The 25,370-nt window shown below is 40.4% G+C and overlaps 1 protein-coding gene across 3 annotated transcripts; it reads right to left on the bottom strand.

Moving 5' to 3' along the window:
- TFG (trafficking from ER to golgi regulator) lies at positions 1–25,370 on the bottom strand. 3 transcript variants are annotated; one of them, XM_086762353.1, is made up of 9 exons: positions 25,250–25,370; positions 22,300–22,404; positions 20,007–20,215; positions 14,250–14,333; positions 13,230–13,376; positions 11,566–11,733; positions 6,512–6,652; positions 3,244–3,333; positions 1–779 (listed from the first exon to the last, which is right to left on the bottom strand). In XM_086762353.1, exons 3-9 carry the CDS (start codon positions 20,188–20,190, stop codon positions 409–411), a joined length of 1,185 nt encoding a protein of 394 aa, XP_086618479.1. In that variant the 5' UTR covers positions 20,191–20,215; positions 22,300–22,404; positions 25,250–25,370; the 3' UTR covers positions 1–408. The 3 variants fall into 3 exon arrangements, with proteins under 3 accessions (XP_086618479.1, XP_086618465.1, XP_086618471.1); XM_086762339.1 differs by lacking the exon at positions 22,300–22,404 and having other exon boundaries at positions 25,250–25,361; XM_086762345.1 differs by lacking the exon at positions 25,250–25,370 and having other exon boundaries at positions 1–776; positions 22,300–22,399.

Below are 25,370 nucleotides of genomic sequence, written 5' to 3'. Positions count from 1 at the left end.
AGGTTCAGGGTTTTTATTAGTTTTCCATGTGAGCATTACAATTTATAATACATCATATCTAGTTTGACCTCCAGAATGAATCTAATTTAGTACATCATGGTATTAGTAAAACCAAGCCTGGTAAGTGGGCTAAACTTCCAACTAGCATCTTCATCTCCTTCAAACAAGGCAAGCTAGAACGTCAATCACTTTACAGACATGTAGGTAGTGTTTCCCAAAACCAACCCAGCCCCAAATTAAACTAGAAAGCGTATACAATTTAAAGCAGGAAAGGTTCACTTGGTTGTTCCCCTCCCCCCAGCAGAATTTAATTAACAGCTATAGTTTCACCTCATTACCGTTTTGGAATCTCAATTAAAAATCCTGGAGTCTGTTGGGATGGAGTCACCCATGCTCAGCTGCGCCTCCTTACCGGTAGCCAGGTCCTGGCTGGGTGTAGCCCTGGGGGCCGAAGGGTGGCCGGTTTCGGGCGTAGGGGTTAGGCCCGCTGGGTGGGGGGGTCATGGTACTGCCGGGCGGAGGCGTGAAGCCGGGCCGCGGCTGGTAGGTGCCAGGGGCTGCCTGGGTGCCGGGGGGGCCGCTGTAGGGAGCGGGCTGGGAGGCCTGCGTGGTGTAGGGCTGCGGGGGGTAGCTGCCCCCCGGGTACTGGGGGGGTTGCTGGGCCGGCAGCTGCTGGGGCTGCCCGGGGAAGGCGGCGGCGGCGGCCGGGGCTGGCGGCTGGCTGTAGGCCGGGAACTGCTGGGCTGGCTGCGAGGGGGTCTGCTGCTGGCTGTAGCCTGCTGGAAAGGCAGAGATCAAGGTGGGGTGAGAGAGAGCAGAGAACCAAGGGCGCTTGCAGAAAGACCTTTTTTTTTGGTGGTGGTTACAGTGACAAAGACAAAACAGCACGGTAAGCACAGAAAAGGCAAACCAAGAACAAACTGCAAGTTTTCCTGCCTTTCACATACGCACACTGCCTGGTTTTTGGTGCGCTACCCTGGCAGCACCGCAACACGGCAAATAGCATAACAGCTTTCCCGCGACTGACGAGAAATAAAAAAAAAAGACAAATCATATTTTTACCATCATGTCACATGAAAAATAAAAGGTCTTCATTGGCAAAGGAGGCAAAATGCAACCTTTTTCCCAAATAAAAACTCAAAACTAAACTGTCATGAAAATATTGTTAGGGCTTAATATAAGTCATACCTTTGGTTAAATCATAACTGTTTTCAGTTCTTTAAGGTTAAATATGAAAAAAAGTTGTGCAGAACAGAATACTTTGGTACAAAGCTTCCATTTAAACATGTCCCAAATGTGATTTTTCTGTAAAAAAAAAAAAAATGGCTTCCAAAAGGAATTTCTCTTATTGAAGACTTTAAAATGACACAAAGTCCTTTTATGAAGACATAGCTACTTTTATCCATCATGAAACACACCTGCAGCTACTTGCAATGCAACCTCTCCAGTGACTGGAATCCTGTCAGCATTAAACACCAGACACACAAATTATTAAAAGTGCACAGCCCTGAACAGAAAGAGTAAGGATTGAAGAATGCGCTGGAGTAAATTCTGAAACTCACCTTGAAACTGGGGTCAAAATTTACTCATGAGACAAACCTTTGAAGGGTCCATTTTTACTACCATGAGTAAGTAACCACATTGTTGTCTAGAAGGTCTACTAGAGTGGGCACAGATCCTGCTCTTGTGGGGACATGGGTTTGAAAGGAGACAATGGGAACAACAGCCAAACAAAAAACAAACAATCCCATTAGTCAAGATCTTCAAAGGCTGCTGTCAACAGATGCTCAAAAAACAGACTGTTTCTGAAAGATTAGGTTAATCGCGAAATAAGTTACGAGAAACACAGGAGCCCCAGATCAGTTTTGGTGGTGTTTCATTCTTACTTGAAGATGTTGATTAGAATGCAGAACTTGCATCGCACTACAGCTTTCACAGGAACTTCTCCAGTAAAATAACAAATTAGATGATGGTAGGGTATGACTAGAAAGCAGATGGAAACTCCTTTTTCCCCTCCCCCCAGTCAATTTTTAAGCCTGAAGAAAGTCAGATAGACCCTTCTACTTCCAACAGGCTTTTACATCTTCTGAAATTAGACTTCAGAAAGTCTGTCACTGTCTTCTAATTACAAATGTGGGGGTGAGAGATCTGCAGAGAACAAGATACCATTTAGAGACCCAAATCAACTGGCTCTCACACAGTGCACAGGAACAAGGGCTGAGGCACAAACCTTCAGTTCCAAGTTTTCTTGAGTTCTTATCCAAGATAAACATGGAATTTCTTCATGAGTTCTGCAAGTGTTCTCAGCTACATCAAAATTAATGCACTCCCACTGTATATATTGCACACCAAAAAATAGGCCATATATTCTATTCTAAGCCACTTAATGGTATGGGAGTCTTTTGTTTAGTTTAGGGAAGACTGTTTAAAACAAAGAATGATAAATGCTTTGTATCATTTTCTGAAAGTATTAAGCAACTTGCAATTTGTTATGGAATCTGCTACAGGTTCATCCCTGTACTTTAGGTGGATTATGATTCCTAGCATATACTACGCATTATTAGATGCCAGCTGCTTCTAAGGTAAATAACTGAAAGTTATGAAGTGAAGTTTATTTTGGGTATACGCAAAAGCCAGCTTTTCATATTTGACTGCACATAAACCACTAGTGCACTAAAGTGTTCTTCTGCTAAAAGCCTACTGGCATCTTTACTTAAGGTATCAGCAAAATCAACAGCTAAAAAAATATCACTTGAAAGTTTCTCTGAAATTACAGTATTTATTATAGCTAAAGATATACTCAGTGACAACTATAATTAGTGTTCATACCACTAAATTTTGTACACGGAGATCATACGAGATGTAAGAAATAGGGACCATCTTTACATACCTCCAGTACTTTAGGAAGCTAAATTGGGATGTTCTGGTCACTTGCTAGAATCCCATACTTCATTTTGCCTACCTTTCTAACAACACATTCTGTTGATCAATACTGAAGTCTGCTTTTGGTCACAATCAAGAAGGATTGAGATACCAGAACCCCAGCTCTATATTAAAAATACAGACAGCTACAGTGTTCTCTTACTGGTAATCCTTGAATCATACCAGTTCTCATCAGAATCACAGGCATGCAGGCTGCTCAGCACCCTGACCTGCCCCACTGGTTCAGGAACCGGAGCTCAGAGGTTTGGGCACTGAAGGAGAGGTTCTACATCTAAACCACGGTTTGAGAGAGCTGCTTACCTGGGTACTGTATACCATACTGTTGCTGAGGCTGAGCCTGCGGCTGCTGAGCAGGATAACCAGGCTGCTGGTACTGTTGATACATCTGACCTATGGATTAAAAACTTAATTAGTTGAAGCCCAGTACCCTAGCTATATTATAAACACACAGTAAACAACATCCTAACAGTTTTGAATCACAGAAACAAATCCTCTCACAACATGTAAAAACTTTTTTAAAAAATCTGAACACAGTGAAGTTTGAGTATGTTCTACCTAATTACCAACCGAAATAATTCTACAGATCTTAGTTTCTGAACCATTCTGTTCTGAAGACTACAGGATGTTTAACTGTAACAGAATACATAGTTCTAATTTGATATGTGAGGCTTACTACTGCATATTTTCAGAGGATGCCAGAAGCCACACACCTTAATTAGTGCTACTCTGGTGAGTAACAGAGCAGGAATCTTTAAAAGTGTCTTGATAATTGCTCCAGAACTTACACTGTAAATTAAAGTACTTCAGAAGTTAAACACATCTTCAGATTGTTTGTTTATATTAGATTTTAAAGACCCATTTCTGCAAAGTACTGTAACCAGAGTGGTACATTATTTATTCTGATTACATTTTCCAGAAGTCATCCATCTCTTAGTAGCTGACTTGCTGTAAGCCAAATTTTCTTATGAGACCTAAGGGTCTCATAGCAAAAAAACACCCTAAAGCAAAAACAAAACCGCACATTCTTAAGCCTGGGTATTCCAATTCAATGCAAATTTTTCCTAAATTCACTGTTTCAAATTTCTTGGCAAATGGAGGCAGAGTATCTGTTTAGACTTAACCTATGGGCCCTGTTTAGGCTTTATGCTTCTGCTGTTTTTCAAGCTAGTAACAGGCAGTCAAAGAACCAAGACAATTATCTGCCAAAACTAAAGCTTAGCTGAACTGGAACAGACATGGAAACTTTACTATTATAAAGTGTTACTGTACTGTTATTCATTCTGCAAAGATCAGCACGCTGTATAGATATACTGTAAGCCGTATCTTCTGAACTGTACAAGACAAAAGCAACTCAGCTCTGCTCCAAGTCCTCTCAGACCCCTGTGAACGCTGCTTTTAACAGACTCCTTTTTTTCTTCTTTTCTCTGCAGTACTTGCAGTTGGAAGTAACAAAATTTTACATTCACACTAAGGTTTTCGAAGTACTTTATACTGCTACAGAGCCTTTGGTATGCAACTATTATGGGATGAAAAAGAAAGTTAAACACAAGGCTAGAAAAGAATTTAAGTCTGTTAGCTTGATAATTAAAAAAAAAAAAAAGAAACTCAGAAAGTATGGTTTTTGTTTCTTAAACTCAGTTGTTATAGGGAAGTTCTGGGATAACAACCAGGAGGCTGCCCATCTTGGAACAATTACCTACAGGCTAACAGAGAGACCACACTGGCACCTGCTGGAGACTCCAGGTAAAAGGATAAGAAAGAAACTGCATGGAGATTTCCGAAACTTTCTGAGGCAGCTTGCTGTTCTCACTAGGCTTGAAGTGTCAGGAAGGAGCAGAGAGGTGTTCCAGAGCCATTTAAGAAAGTGTTCTTAATTTACAGCCATGAATGCATTCAGGGATCCTATGGGTCCTTAAACATACAGTTTTCCCTCTCACTGGATTTCACTCTGAAAACAAGTGAGCTACAGAATCAGTGTCTGGTTTGTACGTAGTGCTTATTGTGGTCAAGGATCTGCCAGCATTTACCATTGTTCCTGTGCACTGAAACAGCCATTTTAGCTTAATTCAGAAGAAAAGACACAATAGGTATATAGTCACACAGCATTCATTTCCCTAGAAGATTATGAAGTGCTTATGCAAATGAACTTTTACATCTGCTTTAGGAAAGACTAAAAAAGTGTCCACAGTGAACACAACATCCAGTTGTGTTCAGCAACTGCATTTAGTGGTATAAAAGCACAGGCATGCCACAAGAGACAGAACTACCCTGAAACTTCTTTGTGGTATTGATTTAATTCAAACTAGTGGATGCGTAAAACTCTATCAAGGGAGGCAAGCCATTCATCACTATCAGTACAGAGAGGTGAGCTGATTTAGTATTCACAAATAATGATAACTAATAATAAATTATAATTATCATAACATCATTTATTGGCAAAGAATGCCATTAAAAAATAATCCCTGATATTGTATGCCCAGAATGATTGGCACCACTGTTTTACTTATATCCTCCAAATACTGGGAAGATGGGAGAGAAGTACAGTTTGGAGTGAGGGGAGGTGGTTTATTAAGAAGTGAACTAATATTTTAAAACTAATTTCTAACAAGAGCATGTTCTGTCCAGCAGTTACTGATGCCCTTCAGGCAGGATATTCCAAAAGATTGTGAATACTGGCACCACCCTCAATAATGCCTCAAATTTACCTCAGCATTATGTCAGTACAAAAAGCAGCAGAGGGTTGTTACTTGTCTCTACACTAACACAGAAACAACTTCACATTATACTTTGTAAGGAGGTAGAAATAGCAAAGCTAGTCATTTCTTCAGACAGTTTCACCCAGAACTATGCAGGTCTGAAGGCTCAGTGCTCTTCACAAATATCAGTTGAAAGAAGATGCCCAAATGTAGCAAACCTCTGAATAGGTTTTTACAAGATAAATAACACATAAAAGGGGGCACAGTACAAAGGAATCTGAGTATCAGAGTTAAGACTTTAAGCTTTAAAGGAGAACCAAGCGATGCTCTCACGGGTTACATATGAAGAGTACAATGCATAGGAGATAGTTACAACGTTTAACCTGACTAGCCCAGAGCCATACAAGGTAAAGAAGCAATGCAGCAATGGCTCTGTTTTGTTAGACAGAAATAAAGAGTAATGAGTAACAACGTTTTTGCTTCATAGTAGACAAGCCAACAAACTGTTAGCTGAGTGAAAGTTTGCAACAACACATGGGGTATCATATGAACTAAGTTTTTCGGATAGCTGTAAAGTGCAGTGTACATAAATCTGCCTTACAGTAAAATGAGCACAGATGCAAGTAGAACGCAGTACGATGAAAATCCTCCTCATGTTACATCACCTACCCTTTTAAATAAAGCTACTGCTCCACCTGCCGTTTCTATATTGAATGGCATGAGAGGAAAAAAGGTTTTTTTGCCCAATGGCACAAATAAATTTGCAGTTTGGTATCGACTTTGGGTCTTCTAATTGGAAGTCTTAGCTACTGACCACTCAGACACAGACACCGTCATTCACGTCTTAAATAGCAGAAAAACACGCTGCTTACCTTCCACCTGACCAGTCTGTGGCTGTGTTCCTGGGTACGGTGGCTGCTGTGCCTGAACACCAGGGGGATGCGCTGCAGAAGAGGAGGAAGCGATGCTATCCGGTGTTCCCGATCGCTCTTCTGCAGGGGCACTGGGTGGTCCTAGAAAAGCAAAACCAAAATCATAGAATCACAGAATGGTTAGAGTTGGAAGGGACCTTCAAAGGTCATCTAGTCCAACCCCCCTGCAAGGAGCAGGGACATCTCCGACTAGATCAGGTTGCTCAGAGCCTCATCCAGCCTGGCCTTGAACGTTTCCAGAGATGGGGCTTCCACCACCTCTCTGGGCAACCTGTGCCAGTGTTCTACAACTCACATTGTAAAAGATTTTTTCCTAATATCCAATCTAAATCTACCTTCATCTATTCTAAAACCATTACTCCTTGTCCTATCACAACAGGCCCTGCCAAACAGCCTCTCCCCATCTTTCCTGCAGGCCCCCTTGAGGTACTGGAAGACCGCTACCAGGTCTCCCCGGAGCCTCCTCTTCTCCAGGCTGAACAGCCCCAACTCTCTCAGCCTGTCCTCATAGGAAAGGTGCTCCAGCCCTCTGATCATCTTCGTGGCCCTCCTCTGGACCTTCTCCAACTGGTCCACGTCCTTCTTGTGTTGGGGGCTCCAGAACTGGACACAGTACTCCAGGTGGGGTCTCACCAGGGCAGAGTAGAGGGGCAGAATCACCTCCCTCCACCTGCTGGCCACGCTCCTCTTGATGCAGCCCAGGATGCGGTTGGCCTTCTGGGCCGCAAGGGCACATTGCCTGCTCATGTTAAGCTTCTCGTCCACCAGCACTCCCAAGTCCTTCTCCTCAGGACTGCTCTTAATCCATTCTCCACCCAGCCTGTATTTGTGCTTGGGATTGCCATGACCCAGGTGCAGGACCTTTCGCTTGGCCTGGTTGAACTTCATGAGGTTCTCACAGGCCCACCTCTCCAGCCTGTCAAGGTCCCTCTGGATGGCATCCCTCCCCTCCAGTGTGTCGATAGCACTGCACAGCTTGATGTCACCAGCGAATTTGCTGAGGGTGCACTCTATCCCACTGTCCATGTTGCCGACAAAGATGTTGAACAGGGCCGGGTCCAACACGGACCACTGAGGGACGCCACTCGTGACCAGTCTCCACTTGGACATCAAGTCGTTGACCACCACTCTCTGAGTGTGGCCATCCAGCCAACTCCTTATCCACCGAGTGGTCCGTCCATCAAACCCATGCCTCTCTAGTTTAGAGAGAAGGATGTCGTGCAGGACAGTGTCAAAAACTGTGCACAAGTCCAGGTAGATGATATCCGTTGCTCGTCCCTTGTCCACTGATGCTGTCACCCTGTCACAGAAGGCCACCAAATTGGTCAGGCACGATCTGCCCTTGGTGAAGCCATGTTGGCTGTCACCAACCACCTCCTTGCTCTCCATGTGCCTTAGCATGGTTACCAGGAGAATCTGCTCCATGACCTTGCCAGGCACAGAGGTGAGGCTGACCGGCCTGTAGTTGCCTGGGTCCTCCTTGTTCCCCTTTTTAAAAATTGGGGTTATATTCCCCTTCTTCCAGTCATCAGGGAGTTCACTAGACCACCACGATTTCTCAAATATGATGGCCAGTGGCTTGGCAACTTCATCCGCCAGTTCCCTCAGGACCCGCGGATGGATCTCATCAGGACCCATGGACTTGTGCACCTTCAAGTTCCTCAGATGATCCCGAACCTGCTCTTCGAGTACAGTGGGTGGTTCTCCGTCCTCGCAGTCCCTGCTTGTGCCTTCCACAGCTTGGGTGGTGAGACAAGAGCCCTTATCGGTGAAGACTGAGGCAAAAAAGTCATTGAGTACCTCAGCCTTCTCCATGTCCCAGGTAACCAGGACACTGGTTTCCTTCTGGAGGGGGCCTACATTCTCCTTAAACTTTCTTTTGTCCCCTACATACCTATAGAAGCTTTTCTTTTTGCTTTTTATATCCCTGGCCAGATTCAGTTCTGCCAGGGCTTTAGCCTTCCTCACCCGATCCCTGGCCACTCGCGCAGCCTCTTTGTAGTCCTCCCAGGCTACCTGTCTCTGCTTCCACCCTCTATAGGCTTTCCTCTTCACTTTCAGTTGGTCCAGGAGCTCCTTGCTCATCCACGCGGGCCTCCTGGCCCTTTTGCCCAACTTGTTCTTCATCGGGATGCACCTCTGCTGAGCTTGGAGGAGGTGCTCCTTGAATGTGGACCAACTTTCCTGGGCCCCTCTTCCCTCCAGGGCCGCCTCCCATGGCACTTTGCCCATCAGGTCCCTGAAGAGGCCGAAGTCAGCCTTCTTGAAGTCTAGGGCTGAGAGCTTGCCACGTAGTTTCCTCGCTACCCCGTGGATTTTGAACTCTACCGTGTCGTGGTCGCTGCAGCCACGGCTGTCCTTTAGTTTCACATCCCCCACCAGTCCCTCCCTGTTGGTGAGCACAAGGTCGAGCATGGCACCCCTCCTTGTCGGCTCCTCTATCGCCTGCAGGAGGAAGTTATCGTCCACACATTCCAGGAACTTCCTGGACTGCCTGTGCCCTGCCATGTTGTCCCTCCAACAGATGTCAGGATGGTTGAAGTCCCCCATGAGGACCAGGGCCTGTGACCGTGAGGCTGCTCCTATCTGCCTATAGAGCACCTCATCTGTTCTGTCCTCCTGGCCAGGCGGCCTGTAACAGACCCCCACCGTAATGTCCTCTGTCCGTCCCCGTCCTCTAATCTTGACCCATAAGCTCTCTGTCAGCTTATGTCGCAGTATGTGAAATTAACAGAGAGTTTGAATTTTAAAAAATCTAATACAAGACCATTCACTTAAAAAGTTTTTAACAATTTTTCCAGTTTTCCATAGACTTACATCTGAAAGTGTCACACCCAAGCTAAAACCAAATATATTTGCACATTTAAACTCTCCTCTGAAAATATATTTTCAGGGGAGGAATTCCATCTGTCTCTAGGTCACTCAGATTTCATCCTTCCAAGGAACCTGACCCATTTGTGGGATAAAATCCTTGGTGACAACATGTTTTTTCCACAGCTTCAGGTATTAACCTTGCACACATACACTGAAGACCTGCTACATTTGGACAGAATATGCACCTACACACCTATTCCTTCTCATCTGGAGCAAAGGTGAAAGGCTGCGTGAAACTGTTCAAATGCACTAGTGCTTCAGTGTGGCCCACATGGGCCCAGGCAACAAAGTGTTCCACCAACAGTCATACAGTATGTGAACAGAAAAACTCCAAGGAATGTATTAAATTCACACTCCCAGACAGGATACGGCAGGCTTCAGACTAAAACTAACTGTCTGCTTTGATAATTCTGAAAATATTCCAGCTAGCACCCAAAGAAAGTACGGAAACAGAGAATTCAGATTTTCTCTGCCTTGGTGAGAAGTTTTGAAATATGCATGTGAATGGGCATAATATACTATAACCGAATGCTACCTATGAGACACTACTTTCAAATGTGCTTTAAGTTAACGACAAGTATTAGAATTGCTGCAAATTCACTTTCCATTTTAAGAAAAAGTTATATTTAGACAATATGCATCCAACAAGCTCTTAATTGTGTTTTCATGTTACCCTTATTAAAGGAAAAATTAATCAAATCTGTCTACTTCTAGTTTTGCCTTTATATACCTAACTGCAGGATTACAGCTTTAGAAATGGGATTTCTTATATCCTGCTTAAGTGGTCCTCTGTGAAGTTCTTTGTACGTTCAAAGTATGGTCGAGTCAGTTCACTCTATCAGAAGAATTATGGAGAATACATAAACATTGAAGTATCACTGATGATATGATCAAAACATCAAGTGACACTGAGGCTTTGTATCAAAAGACAAAACCACTCCTTCAAATATGAGCTCCAATTTTATGCCAGTTGTACTTCATATTTTACTTTATCAATTCATTGTTCAGAGGTAGCCCATTGTAAAGGTTTGATGGTACTTGAAAACTTATCTGGCTTGTGAAATAATGATGCTGTGACAATACCCAAAATGTTCCATGGAGGAAGAGATCACTTAGTAGGACTGTTCCACAAAGCATTACCCCAGTCTGGAGACAACCACTCTGTCTGCAGGTACAACTTTGGATCTTGCACAGTCGCAGTCACACAGTGCAGATCCATTCCTATCACTCCACACTTTTGCAAAGGCAGCTATGCTGTAGAAACAAGCTGCAATTGCTATTAGTCTGCCCATCTGTATTATTAATTGCCTCACACACCATATAAAATTTACTTGCTCTAAACTTGAGAGTACGTAGCAAATCCTCTTAGCTAACAGCAGCTTTATTTTCAGGGTTCAATGCTACATTAAACCTTGCCAGACCCATGCAGATTCTGTGCAAAATCACTTCTCTATATTATGCACCACACTCCCTATTACATTCTATGTTGCTTTTATAACTTCAGTTTTCCTGTCCTGAGTTGACTGCATTCAGTTTAGTATAATCAGTTTTTGTATGTTTAGCATTCTACTACTAGGTGGGGCCAACAGTTACACAGCTCTTCAAGAATAAACAGAACTCAAACAAGTAGGTTATTCCTTTCTGTTAACACTAAAAAAGTTGACACTATTTACTTTTGAAATGAAACAGAGAAAAGGTGGGGTCATATAAAAACATTCTGACTGACCCAAACACCACAAGCACAAGCCAAGAACATAAGCTGAACCGCAATATCAAACCCTAAGGCAGAGCAGTGGATATTGTTTTTCTGTCACTGGCAGATACCAATTAAGTTACTCTATACAATAGCTTTAAGTAATTCAAATTTAAGAAAATTAAGCCCTTTTCTACTCCAAGTTAAAACATCGTGCTAAAACAATGCAACATTTCAACATTTTGTATACAAAAGTTAGTAAACACAGTTACATGTCAATATATCAAGTTTTAGAATTCTGAAAAGAAATGGCAAATACAGAACACAGCTTAATATATCCAAAATACAAATGCTTTGCTACAAATTAAGATTTGAGTCATTGATTATGAACAGGTTTTGCTTTCCTTTTCCTAAGATGTATTCTTACCTGATACCTGATCATCTGTCAAGCCAAACGCTGACATGACATTCTTGCTGATTTCATCCTGATTTTTTAGCGGATCAAATGCAGACATGCTTGCTGCTATAACTTGAGTAGATGGCTTAACATTAGAGTCAGAAGCAGCAGGCTTTTCTTCCCTACCATCGACAGCATCTACAAATCAAAATGCTCAGTTATTAATTCTTGAGAACTGAAACACCATCATACATATTTATTGTCCTACAGCGACTTTAAAGTTGCATAGCTGTGGAGGCTTTTTAAATGTTTTAACTGTTGAAATGCTTATGTTAGGATAACAGTGATGAACCACTGATGCACCTGAAACTGTGATGAATCACAAAGCTTAGGCTTCACTGTACAGTTACTTAAAGTTACTCTAGAGTATCAGTACTACTTATCACTTTGTCTTAAATTCAGAGGTACAAGGCTCCTGCTTAAACAAATTTTTCTGACATGACTTCCCTACAGATAATTCAAAATTAAGAAAACTTACAGGATAGTTTATTATAGTGTTTTATCAAGTGCAGTTTTTGTTTCCCTCTATCCCTTTCTTCCTGAGTTCTTCATATGCTGACAAGTGAAGTTCATCTCTTTGCAAGTACACCAGTACACTGAATCACTCAGAAACCCCTTACCTAGTAAAGTTTCACATTTTCTGTTAGAAACAAACAAGTGCAGATAGGGTTTAGACTGGCTAGGTTTTGTTTACACTCTGGTATCATCACCCTAACCTTCCTCCAAATGGTTTATTATCAGAATCCATGGTATATCACTGAAATTAGTAATTGCTTATATTGTAGGAACAGGGGTGAGGATTTTTTTTAAACAAAACCAATAAAACTTTGACATGTAAAAAACAAAAGCAGAGCTTCCTAAAAGAAAGGCTGGAGCCCTCAGTTTGCTCTTTACTCAGAATATTGTACTCCATGACTTTGAGTTATTATTCTCTGTGTCCAGCTTACCCAAAATCTGTGGTTAAGCACACAGAAGTATAGTTTTTACAGTTCAACAGCCCTAAGCTAGGAGATCACTGCCTCAAAACTGCGAGAGTAAGGACTTCCTTCCCCACTTTTCCCACCCCTGATAATCCTTTCCCACCCCTATCTGCACCCTTGTGCTGCTTACCCTGAGACAGCTCTGATGCTGGTCTGAGCTCAAAATGTGTGGATTCAATTTCCTAACCTGGCAAAAAAAGCGGATATAATTTTTGCTGAATTTGCTTTTTACTGTTTTAGTGAATCAAACTTGCTTAGCAACATGACAAGATAAGCACCAGAGCTAGCCCAAAGTAAGCAGTGGGAGTGCTCAGCTGGGAGCAAGAACGTTTCAGCAACAAACTATTAATTCAGCTCAAAGCCCTCTCAAAACATTGTCATGACTCACAAGGGTTAGATACAGCGTTTTCATACATGGCAACAAAAACTCAGACTTTGAAGTTCTATTACTAAGTTAACTTAATGCTTTACTCCAAATAACTTGAATAAAAATTCTGCCTCTGAATTAACTGAAGCATTAAAAATTAAGTTCTGAAACAATCAAGCAACAATTAAGAATGATCACAACCAGTATTCAAGCCTCCATTTTTCACTTTGCTAAACTGCACACAACTCTGCAAATCAAATCAAACAATTGTTTGCCAGGCTGCCTACCACTTTCAGGCAGATTAGTAGAAAGCTCTGGTTCAGCTGGTGGTTCTAAACAGTCCAGTAAACGATTGACTTTATTGCGAAGTTCTATCAGCTCTCGACGCAGGTATTTCACCTGATTAGATTCTAGGGGTCTTGGTTGTCCATTTACTGCAAAACAGTAGTTAGATACATTTAAGACTGTAGTAACATTTTGACATTCAGTTTAAAATTGAAAAAAAGAATTCCCAACTTTACTTGCTTGTAGTATCATCATCCTCTGTATAGTTTCAAGTGATACAGTTTGGTCAACACAGACTGAACTCACTCTAGAGTTTACTGTTCCTTTAATATAATTTCAGTTCAGCATAATCCACAGTAGCAAAACTGCAGAGTGAATATACCCTGAATAATACCAATATCATACATGGTTGTGGAAAGCTGCTCCTTTAGAGACTATCTTTAAAACTGAGACAGCACGCACTACACTGCTGCAATTAATGAATAATGTCAGCATTCAGGTTAAAGGCTGCTTGCTATTCCTCGTAACTATGTACTAATTTACCAGTAGCAGTTTGTATAAAATAGGTCTTTAATTTTAAAGGCCAAAGGATAAGTGTTAAAATCTATTCAACTTTAAGCAATTAATGTTAGTTTTTAGCAGCGTACTAGTAACACTGCAAGTTTATAATCATCTTAAGTTTCTAACACACCTGTGAAGAAAACCCCACAAATGCTAAAGTGGAAGATAACATGGAAAATAACATTAAGAAAAAACACTTGACTGTATAGATATGAATGCGAAATACTGTAAGCAATCTTTTAAAAAGAAATAGTTTCAGTTTCCAAAAGTTGTCACATCAAAAGAGAAAACAGATATCATGTGTTAATCCAGTATTTTTAACTTAGTGATTTCATTCTTCTGAGGTGACAAATTGAAAGTTTTTAGTACCTTCCAGTGAAGCCCACTGCACGAATTTCAATAAACAACACACAAAAAAAAAAAAAAAAAAAAGAGACAGACAAACATTCTTCTCTACTTACCAAACAATGTCAACTTAAGTATCCTACTGCACTGAATTGCAAAGGAAAGGTCTGAGCTATCAAAAATTGTTATAAGATCTCCATCTGAAAAGAACATGCAAAAGTTACATTAAAAACAAAGCCTGTTAACTACTGAAATTCAAGCTAGGGCAGAAGTGTTACTCCCTTACTAAAAAATAACATTCTCTATTTCATTCTGAAGCTACTAGAGAAAATTACCAATTAACACTGTTACAAAAGGGTACCATATTATATCGAGGATGAGAAAACTGAAACCCTCCTATTAATAAGAGGGTTTTTTCTGTCATTACTTATATCATTCCTTCCCTGAGGTACAGAGACATATACTGTTGATTTTAAAAGCATCTGTAATAACTTGGTAGGAAGAATTATTTCTAGACTTAAGTCCTCAAAAACAGGGTTTTTTTTAAATCATATCACAACAAAGCCACAAGTTAAACTCGTACATAACGCAACACAAATATTATTTTAGTGCAAGAGTCAGTGTGCAGGGAAATTATCCACAGAAGGTAAGACACAGAATGACCAGCTCCAAAAGGGAGTCTTCTGACATCAGTTGTTTCAAAGTTCCATATAGCTTGTTGCTCTTTTATGTTTGCATACAGGATGAAACATTAGAGCTAAGAGTTCACAAAGGCCAACACCAGAAAGAATGATGCTGCCAGTTAAAGTTATATGCCCATTTCAAGTGGTTCCAAAACTGTACTGTTGATGAACAGACAGGAGAGTCAAGATAGAAAGCACAAGCCAATCTCAATTCAATTTTTATAAAAACGAAACACGTACACTAACAAGGGAAAATTTTAAGTGACTAGAACTCTCTCTCAGGTCATACTTGGAACACTGAGGCACAAGACTCATTTTCAACAAGAGAATGAGAATAAAGTTGTTGTGTAAAAGTGAATAGTAAAAATATCTATCAGCCTTAACCCACAAATAGGAATGAAGACATGAAGATGTCCAAGTTTAAGAATAAATCTTTCCTTTCAAACCAGGAATTTGACATGAAGTCTCAACTTTCAGTCATTTATTTTTCTGTGCAGACTTCAGAGGAACTCTGAATCCTGATGCATCTTAATTAATCTGCACATTGCCCTCAGAAACCACTAAGAACTGTATGGGGTCACGTATACTTAAGATACAAAGGGCTATGAATAAAGCACTGAACATCTTCAATCCTCTTAATGCCCAAAAGAGATACCAAGTTCCCATTAAGTCTGGTCTCTCACAATCTTTAACCTGAGTCAAGACAATACACAACCACATTAACATCTTACTTACTCAACAAGGTCATGGATAAAAAGACTATTCTCTTTGGCAGGACAGACTTCCTACTGGATTAACAGATTCCACAGATTATTAATATATGAATGGATTAAATGAACACAAATTAGGCAGTGCAAAGGAAAGAACAGGAACGCATTATCAGGAAAACCCGTGTACTGGCAGAGTGAAAGAAAAGGGATAGCAGGACCACTTCCTTCCAGAACACGAAGACTGGGAACTGAGATGAGACTGTCTAGTGAAGCTTCACCTTCAGAAGCAACAGCATTAGACAAATGACACACAGCTTGGAACAAAGTCGACTCAGGTTACCAATGTTCCTCCCTAAAACACTGTTAAAAGGAGGCTCTGCAGACAGACACAGAAATGTGTTTTTAATTACAGATGACTACCTAAAAATCCTGAGCTATTACTTATGCACTGGTGACATAAAGATCCAACCGTATAAAAGTTATGGTTAAAAATTTCAAACAAATGCATGGTTCAGTACGAATAGTTGTAAAACACAGGATGGCAACTTGAGTAAAAGCTCAAAATTTGAAGAACTACATATTTTAATTTTGTCATAACCTGACCACAAGTAACACCTCTGCAATGGAAGCTTTTCTTAGTATAGTACCATTAATCCCACCTAACAATGCCCATCAGTCTTCAAAGAAGTTGCTTTCTAACAAAATAAAGAAGGAATCTTACAAATACTAACAAAGATTTTTTTTTTTGTATGTCCTGTTGGCACTTTCACAATCTCAAAAAACACTGGCTGATAGTAATATCCATTATGGATTCACTGAGTAGAGACTGGAAAGTCTCCAAGTACGGAGGCTCCAAAACCCCACTAGAGACAACCTGCTCCACATGCTCAACCTCTCAAACTGCAGTTTATGATTGCTGCCATCTGGTGCTACTGAGAAGAGCTGGGATTCAATAGTCTCTGAAACTCCCAGTTTGCTGGGGGCTGCCATTAGCGATGTTCTCAGCCTCCTGTGCACCACAGTGAAGGAGCCCAGCTCCCTCAAATGCTCCCTGGAGGCCATCTGCCCTAGGCCACTGACCATCCTCACCTCATCCTTTTGGACCCTCTCCAGTTTCTCCAAGCCTTTTTAACCTGGAGTGCAGGGGGCAAAACTGAGCACAGAGTTCCCGGTGGGGCCTCACCAGTGTCAAAGGGAGGGTAACAGTGTCCCTCTTTGCCATTCTGATCCAGAATAAGGCTTATACAATCAGACCCTAGACGAGTAACTTTCATAAATGTAAACAGTTCTTTCTCTTTGGCAGTAAAGTGTGGTTTTTCCTCCAACTCAAACACTTCCTCCAGCTTTTCAGTATCCTTTCCTAACCACTGATACCAAAATGCAGTGGTGCCTAACACAAAGCCCTTCTATTCCATATTGTCCTGCTTACACAATAAATTATTACTTCTCTTGCCAGTGCGCAACATTAACAGACCATCTTATGATGCTTTTCTGTCATACCACTCAACACGCAGATTCACTGCAGGAACAAAGGTGCATGTTCTGAACAGTTTATCCTGCACAGTCAAATGAAAATTCATATTAATACACATGGTTTACACAGATTAATGTCAATAAAAAGAATCCAGATCATTCCATCTTGTTCTCCCTCACCTATTTCAACATTTATGTTGAAGGCAGTTAAGAACAATGATTAAAGTTTAGCCTTTAAGTTGCTAGCAGAAAAAAAGAGTGAAAAGCACCAAGTACAGAATCTTGCTAGAAGCATAAGGTCAGTTCTACAATTCCTACTGACAGCCATCACACTATCACCCAGTAGTGTGCATGCTAGGATTCACAGGTATATGTCAAGCCATACAAAACTCTGGCAATCTAAGTATATTAGATTTATCAAACAAGCTTTTCATTTTGAAGAATGTCAATGAAGCTTAATTCCTGTTATCATAATATAGATAGGAATATACAATTTTAACTATTTTCTATTGAAGAGTAAAATAGACTTTCCTTTATTTTCTCCACTAATTTTGTTATTTCAAGAGCTTATCTTTCTAGTTTTTACACAGGGCATAGCTTTCAGTTCCCATGTACCCTAAAAATTCCTTGCTACTCCAATGATAAATTTTTTAATCTTTAGTACAAGCTAGTGACTACCTTAAATTACCAGTGGAGTGGAAAGTATTTTAGCATTAATTCTGCATTATCATGATGCCTTCCAATTTCTATTACATTAGAAGTTAGAAGAAATTCAAAATGTTTAAGACATTAGAAATCTATCCCTTGGCCCTGCCACCTATACTTCCTCATCCACTAGCTTTATCTACTCTTATATTTAACCTTGTTTTTCATATTCAATTTTGGAAAAAAACAAACAAACAAACTCACTCAAAAATGTAGTTTTTCTTCACTTACTAAATTTACCCCTTTCAAACCCAAAGGTAGAGACATTAATGAATAGCTTACCACCTTGACTACATACACCATGACTTAATAACCCATTATTGGCTCTGACACAAAGATATCAACTTCTACTGCAAAGTAATGAAGAACAAGAATGAAAAGGTCATTCTCACATTAGGCATTCTAAATTCAAGCTTAACTTAAAAAAAAAAAAGTAACTTTTCTATTATTGGCGCCTTAGGGGCCTTAGCATATCATGTAACTCAGTAACATGGTATGCTTAAGATGCAAGTGTACTCTTTGATTCTTATAAATTCACTGCTGGCACTCCTCATTGGGTTTTGGGTTTTTTTTTTCCCAGACACTGGGTTTTACTACATATTCAGGAACCTCAAGTAGGACAGGAAAGTTATTTCACACCTAGTAGAGCAATCTGCTTAGTTCAGAAGTTTGAAAGCACAGCTTGAATATAAAACATAACTCCACAAAGCAGTAATCAAACTGAAACTTCTTTTCTCTGATAATTAATAAAAGCATCACATAACCTAAATATAACTTACGAATATGCTTCTGACTACCTTAGTCCACAAATCCAGAGACAGAAATGTTGGGATTTAAAATTGCCTAGCCTCTCCAATTAAGCATAAAAGTTTGAAAAAACAAAATGTATTCAATTCGAGGATCATGATAGTTTGATGAAGCCACAGTTAACATTGCAAAAATGTTAAATGGAAAATCCCATATCCAGGCCTGAAGATCACTTGCTTCACATGTTACAGCAACAAGAAACAAAGCCAGGAGAGGTAGATGAAGAATTCTTCCAACACTCAAAGAGCATGCACGTGAATTCTGAGAGTACCCACATTAAGGTTGTAAAAGTAGTGGAAGTCCTTAGACGAACTTAAGAAATCTCCTTGTAAAAGATGAAGATAAGCATTCCTCCTGGTTTGGAGGGATAAATAACAAAATGGAAATAGCTAGAACACATATATTCCAACACCTCTAATGACTGAAATAGATTTAAAGAAGAACCTTATCTTAGTTGAAACGAAGTCAAGAATAGCACAGTCCTCATATGACAATCAAACTGAAGCTTGGTTCTATTAACTTTTTCCTTCATCATTTGCAGCTTCCCCCAATATTAACACTGCTTAAATATTCTTAGCAGTGATTGCCATCTAGGATAATATATACAGAAATTTCATGTCACAGTGAAGTACATTCTGAGACAGAGAAACATAAAATTAAATTAGGAGGTCTCTAGGCTGTGAATTCAACCAAAGAATGAAACCATAATTACAATCTCTATCATGTACCATTATCTTCTTCAAAAAAAGACAAACATAGGTGGACACAAAGAAAGAGAACTATACTTAAAGAGCAGGTAAGAACACACAATGGGGCTGGAAACTTTAACTGAATGAAAAAGCATCCATCAATCTCCTTTCACCTTTCCCATTCCAGAAAGAAAAATGAAATTGATTACGTGATAAGATGAAAAACAAAACCACCACAAATCTACCAAGCTCTCTCCCACTAGAGATCAAGACACAAAACATTAGCCCTTCATTGCATATCAATTTTGATAAGCAACGTCTCCCAAAAATTTCATGAACCTTAAGAAATTGTTCCAGGGTAATTCAAAGTAAAATTTCATTGCCTAGATACAGGAACAGAAGTTATTTTACATTTTAGGTACCACAGACAGTGCTAAAGTTCCCTAGAGCTACTAAGAAAAATGAAAACGAATGCTTCAGTAATGTAGCTCTTCTACTGTACACCAGCATAATTATTACATGGTCTTTGATCTGACTAGAGACTTTGGATTTTATCACTTCATTCTGAGTTTCATTTTATGAATAACATCCCTCTCTCACAAATCAAGTAACTTATCCATGCCCCATACTGACCACAAGTCTCCTTCCATACATCTCAAACAAGGCCTTATTCTGGGAAAGCCCTTCCTCCTTAAGGTTGCGGTTGTCTAGCACTAATGAGGTGAATTTCACAGTTTCTGTCTTTAGATAAATTATATAAGAGCAACAGTAGTAATTAAACCTCAACAGTAGTAATTAAACCTTACCTTCATCTTTATATTTTATTGTGACTTCATCATTGCTCAGAAGTTTTCCTCTAAAAACTCTTTGCATCATTAGCACCAATTCATCATAGGTGATATCTTCATTATGAATAGGAATTCTCCTAATATCTTCCCCGAGTTGAGCTTTGATGATCAGCTTCCCACTTAAGTCCAGCTGTCCATTCATGGTGGATTCCTTATCACCTGCAGACCTGTTAACGACACCACATTAAAAACATTTTAGAAAGCTAAACTCTTAGTTATTTACATCCATCTGATGACAGTTCTGAAGATTTCCATCTTTGGAACACTTTACTCTTAGGAAGCTCTCCAGAGAGCCTCTCTCAGACACATTCTATGATGCACTACTTACTCAAATAACAAACTGCACAATACACTAACTGAGCTCACTGGCAAAGGAGAACTCTGTAAGACCAGACACTTCAAATCAATAGTTGTAGTAATTCCCAGTGCTCAGAATTTAAAAGTAAAGATTTTTTTTAAAAGTCAGACAGCTCTTAAGTATGTGTGACATTTAGAAATTTCAAACTTTTTTTTTTAAGATAGCAGCTGTGAACTGTCATGGAGGACAAGCTATAAAATAATATTCCCTAGGATTTACTTTTGAGATACCTGTATACATCTCTCTCGGGGAAAGTGAAATTGTAGTGAATGCTCTCAACCTTACATTATATTGGATACACCACATCCCATAACTGTGAGAACCAGCAAAGGGCTTTTCTTTTTCCATTCAAGAAAAGACTGTCTGAACAAAATATCTTATTTCAAACATTATAAGTGGTAAGGTGGTTTTATTAAGGGCATCAAGTTGAATCATGCATTATTCCATAAACAAATGAACAAATAAACAAAGAGTTGAACATTGGTTTTATTATACAAATGATTAGAACACATTGAGGGTTCCTCTCCAGAAAGTAAGATAAAAAAAAAAAAAAAGGAAAAATTTTCTAAATTTTGACTGAGATGTTTTAACCAAGATTTTAGATTTTTAAAAGCTGCTCAATAGACCACACATTAGCTACTCATTAGGTTCAGAGTCACAGTACATGGTCAGAACAATCAGTTACTCTCACTGCTTTAAGAGAGGTGGAAAACCCCAACTTAAAAGGAAGTGCAGCAAAGCTATCCTGTGTCCAAGCAGCACATACGTCATAGTTATATCATTAACACTTTACATAAGACAATTCAAAAATTATAAGGCATCTCTCTTTTTAAAAAACACAAATGCCTTATTTTTAAAAGAAAATCAGAAATTACAGAGAAGTTAGTGAGCAGTGGAATGAAAAAAAAAAAGTCTAGATAGCTAGTCAAACGGCCCCTTTTTTCTTCACTGTTTTGGACAGAGCCAAAACAATAGATCTGGAATGAGGAGCAATTAAAGAAGCAGTTATCTTCACATCTGAAGTACAAATACTGGGGATCTTAAAAAGCAGGAAGCTCTACACATCAAAATTGACATTTCCAAAGCACATGCAGGCAAGCATGCTGTTGGTTCTCTTGTGCAAAAAGAATTCATGGTAGAGATGTGCCGTTACTTCTCCCTCACTTCTAAGGATGTTATAACACAGTGCTTTATAAGAAAACTGAATTTTGCTTTGGTCAGTCTATTTTTAAAGTACCACATTGAAAATTACTTCTCTCCTCCCAGAGAAAAAAAAGACACTCAGTTAAAGCCTTTAATACATCGTACCTTAATGCACCTATATATATTGAACTGTACTGTTTCAATGGCAATGTTTTGCATTAAAAAGATGTGGTACGATGCTATCTCTAGACTGCAAAACAATTTCTGGTTTTTTTGGTAGTTGACTTAATATAAAGCAAACATTTCATGCAAATCCCTTTGTTCAGCCCAATGACATCCAAAAAAAAAAAAAACCCAAAACAAACAAACAAAAAAAAACCCCAAGCAACTACTGAACAAAACTCATTCTCCTAATCAGACATAACAGGAGGCAGGTGGATACAGTCTAATTGCAGAGAAAAACGACCTGCAATTAACACAGCCAGGTTGCTGCTGAGACACTATGATGAAACAGTGAAGTTTATAATATGGTTAAATATGGTTAATGCTCACTAATGCATTCTTAGAGTTTTGCAACATAGTAGTCTCAATTGCAGGCACATCAACTCAGTCTAATAAACACTTTAAGTTTGTTGTAAAAGCATAGGTTTTTGATTGTTTGATTTAATTTAAAGTATTAAAAAAATAAAATAACATCCATTCACGGGTTTTTTTTTCACCTCCTTTCCAAAACCAGACATTTATCATTACCTTGTCTGTCTTACTGATGCTGTGTTACTGGACAGATTTCCCACCTTACTTCGGCACAGAATTAGGATAAGCCGCCATGCACTATCAGTGGCAGAAAACAGGAAGCTGCATCAGAAAAAAAAAAACAGGACATACTTCTTTATGGTCACAGTTCCTTAGAATTATACATTTCACATCAATCTTTCACTTTAGAACATCTTAAATACACTCAACAAAAATAAAGTCACTGTTTCATCCATAATGTAACAATCAGATCTATACTTTTGAGTATCAGAGAGTTTAAAGTTCAACTAAAACAGGTCTTGAATAGGAGTATTAATTTCATAATGTAAGTTTATTTTTTCTCAATTTTTTAACTGCATGTAGGAATTCCTAACAGTAATATGTTTCCTTCCAGGACAATGATATTCCCCAACAGTCTCAAAATATTTATTTGTATGCCCTCCATCTTGAAATCCCAAGTTAAGTTAAAGAAAATAAACTTTGATAGATTAAGCAGTATAAAAACCTAGAAGCCTATTATTTAGCTCAAGGCTGAAGCTTCTGTGGCACTACGTACTGTGTCTTCAAGGACAGACTGCACAGCATTAGGGCAGACTACCAAGAGGCAAGGAGTAGTAATGTCACTTCACCACAGGAAGAGCCAACAAAGTGGACAAGAACAAAGAAATGCAGTCAGAAATACACAACCACCTAAAAATATGATCTGCCCTCAAGTCAGCTTAAGATTGTGTTTTCTTCTGCTGGGAAGTCTATGTGACAAGCTGGCTGAGTTTTTTGCAGTCCACCTGTTTATTACACAAGTGCTTCATGCCCAGAGCCAAGAGACAATGGTTTAGCATACTGCCTAGTCCAATGGAGAACACAACTGTGCTCCTTCCTCCCACCCAACGGGCACACCCAACTCGGCACTCTTCTCCTTGTCTCTCTCTCCATTACACGTGGTGAATCACAAACATCCATGACCTGATTATTTGCTGCTAACCGAGAGAAAAAGCAAGTTCCTCTCATCCACATGAAACTGAGTTTCCCAGCTCTCCTCTTTCAACACAACTGGAAGTAAACTGGAATGGACATGCATGAGACATACAGAACAGAAGCAGAGAGCAAGCAAACCCTAGAGAACAGACAAAGCCCCTCTTCTGTTGTCATATGCTGGCAGCTGCTCCCCTCATCCTTGGTCTGAAACATTCACCTTTAAAAAGGGCTGTACTCACTCCTGAGAGAGGGAGGGTAAAACTATTGTGACATACTAGGCAGATGAACAGGAAGAGACTACTTTTCTGATCCCCTGCTCACATGTCATGAAATAAGTAATAAATAAAGATGTCACTTCCACCCCAATCTTGCTACAGCTTCAGGTAAAATTTACTGCAATGGACAATTAAGGGATACAGACAATGTATCTAAGAGCAGTTTAACTTAAGAGTGTTCATTTAGCTACCATCTCATTTGCTTACACATGACAGCTAGGCATTGGTTTTACTTCTTTAGCGTGGCAATATAAATTAATTAAAAACTGGTAACAGTAAGAATCAAACCTCATCTGTAATTCCTAAAGATACACATTTTGGTGGACACACCTGAGCTTCTGTGGCATTTCAACAGACCGAATGCATCATTTGTATCTTTGTGCAAGGAAACCAGCTACTGTAATGTACTTACAGAACTATAATCTTTACCAACATTACTCACAGAAATTCACTGTCTGTCTATCAATGATTACAAAAAGGTAACAGAAAAGCATTTAAATGCACTTTTTTTGGTCCAACTATTCTCCATTCTGAAGGCGTCCAGGTTTTAAGAGACAGAGTTTAAACATGCAATTGCTACCAATTGTTACAGAAAACTATGTGAAATGTTCTAATTATTGAATTACAAACATCTAAGCTTTTCTTTCCTCACTGTGACATAGCTGAATGGGTGGCTCCCTTGAAAGAGTTGTTCAGAGAAGACATCCAGAATGCACATTAATGAGCTTTTTAACAGAACCAATCAAAGCGTCTACTTTCTTGAGGGGGAGAAAAAAAAAATAAAAACCCATTAACATCTTCCTGCTTAAGAACGACTATTTTTCATAAGAATCACACTGACATCTTCTATCCTTCCCAGAGTACCACATGCATTTTGGAGGTACAGACTTTTTCCTCTCCTCTTGGCTCACTTTCTATTCACATCATGCACCAATCTAAGCGGGGCATGTGGATAGTGACTGTGCAATCTACGTCAATCACATCAGGATCTCTTCTAAAGTCATAATGTTTAATGTCATAACCATTTTTAATTTCCATACCCTCTTTGCATTGCAGCAGAAAAAAATAAGCCTTGCCTATACAAGGGAAGAATAGGCATTCCCACTTCATTTTTTCTCTGTCAAAACAGAGACAAGGAACAAGCATACTGAAACAGGGGCAAGCAGCACTGCCTCCCAAACCCCATTCGACGGAGTCACGAGAGTTTTCCCAAGATAACTGGGGGGTGGAGGGGGCGAGCAAAAAGGAGAAGAGTTCTTTTCGTTCTTCTCCAGTTCCGATAAGGGTAGGCCCGACCCAACGGGGAGCAGAAATTAGAGCCATTCCCTGCCGCGAAATGAGCAGTCAGCAGTTCCTCCGGCTCCCAAGGTGAAAGAAGCTTGGTGAGCAAGGGAACATCCCTCTTGGGAGGGAGGGAGAGAAGGAGGGAGGGAGGGGAGGCCTCTGCTCGCCCTCGGCCCCGACTCCCCAGTTCGCAGAGGCCGGGGGCCGGTTTCAGCCTCCCTCCGGCGCGGCCTAAGGGGGAAGCATGGGGCCTCCCGGCCGCTCTGCCAAGGGCCGCATCGCCCCGGGAATCGAAGGGGAGGGGTGCTCACCCCCAGCCCGCAACCACCCCTCCCGCCGCCCTCACACACGCGGCAACGGCTCCCCCCGGGAGCAGCGCGGGGAGAGGGAGGCGAGCATCCCCGCTCTCTTACTCTGGCTTCTCTGCGGTCCCGCCGGTGGAGGCCCCCGCCCCGTTCGAGCCCGGGCACGGCCGCCGCCGCCCGTACGTGGCAGGGGAGAGAGGGGGCTGGAGCAACGGCTGCAACTGCCGGG

Source organism: Chlamydotis macqueenii, chromosome 1, assembly GCF_036417535.1.
Source record: "Chlamydotis macqueenii isolate bChlMac1 chromosome 1, bChlMac1.mat, whole genome shotgun sequence".
In the NCBI taxonomy this organism is placed as follows: domain Eukaryota; kingdom Metazoa; phylum Chordata; class Aves; order Otidiformes; family Otididae; genus Chlamydotis; species Chlamydotis macqueenii.
Note: the sequence above shows the minus strand (reverse complement) of the source record. Positions and strands in the feature narration are given on the sequence as shown.

Coding starts and splice junctions, on each gene's coding strand:
- TFG (XM_086762353.1), bottom strand. CDS start 20,190: ATGAATGGACAGCTGGACTTAAGTGGGAAGCTGATCATCAAAGCTCAA. Junction 11,734..13,229: donor TACTAATCTGCCTGAAAGTG/GTAGGCAGCCTG, acceptor TTTGATTTGTAG/ATGCTGTCGATGGTAGGGAA. Junction 3,334..6,511: donor ACAGACTGGTCAGGTGGAAG/GTAAGCAGCGTG, acceptor TTTAATCCATAG/GTCAGATGTATCAACAGTAC.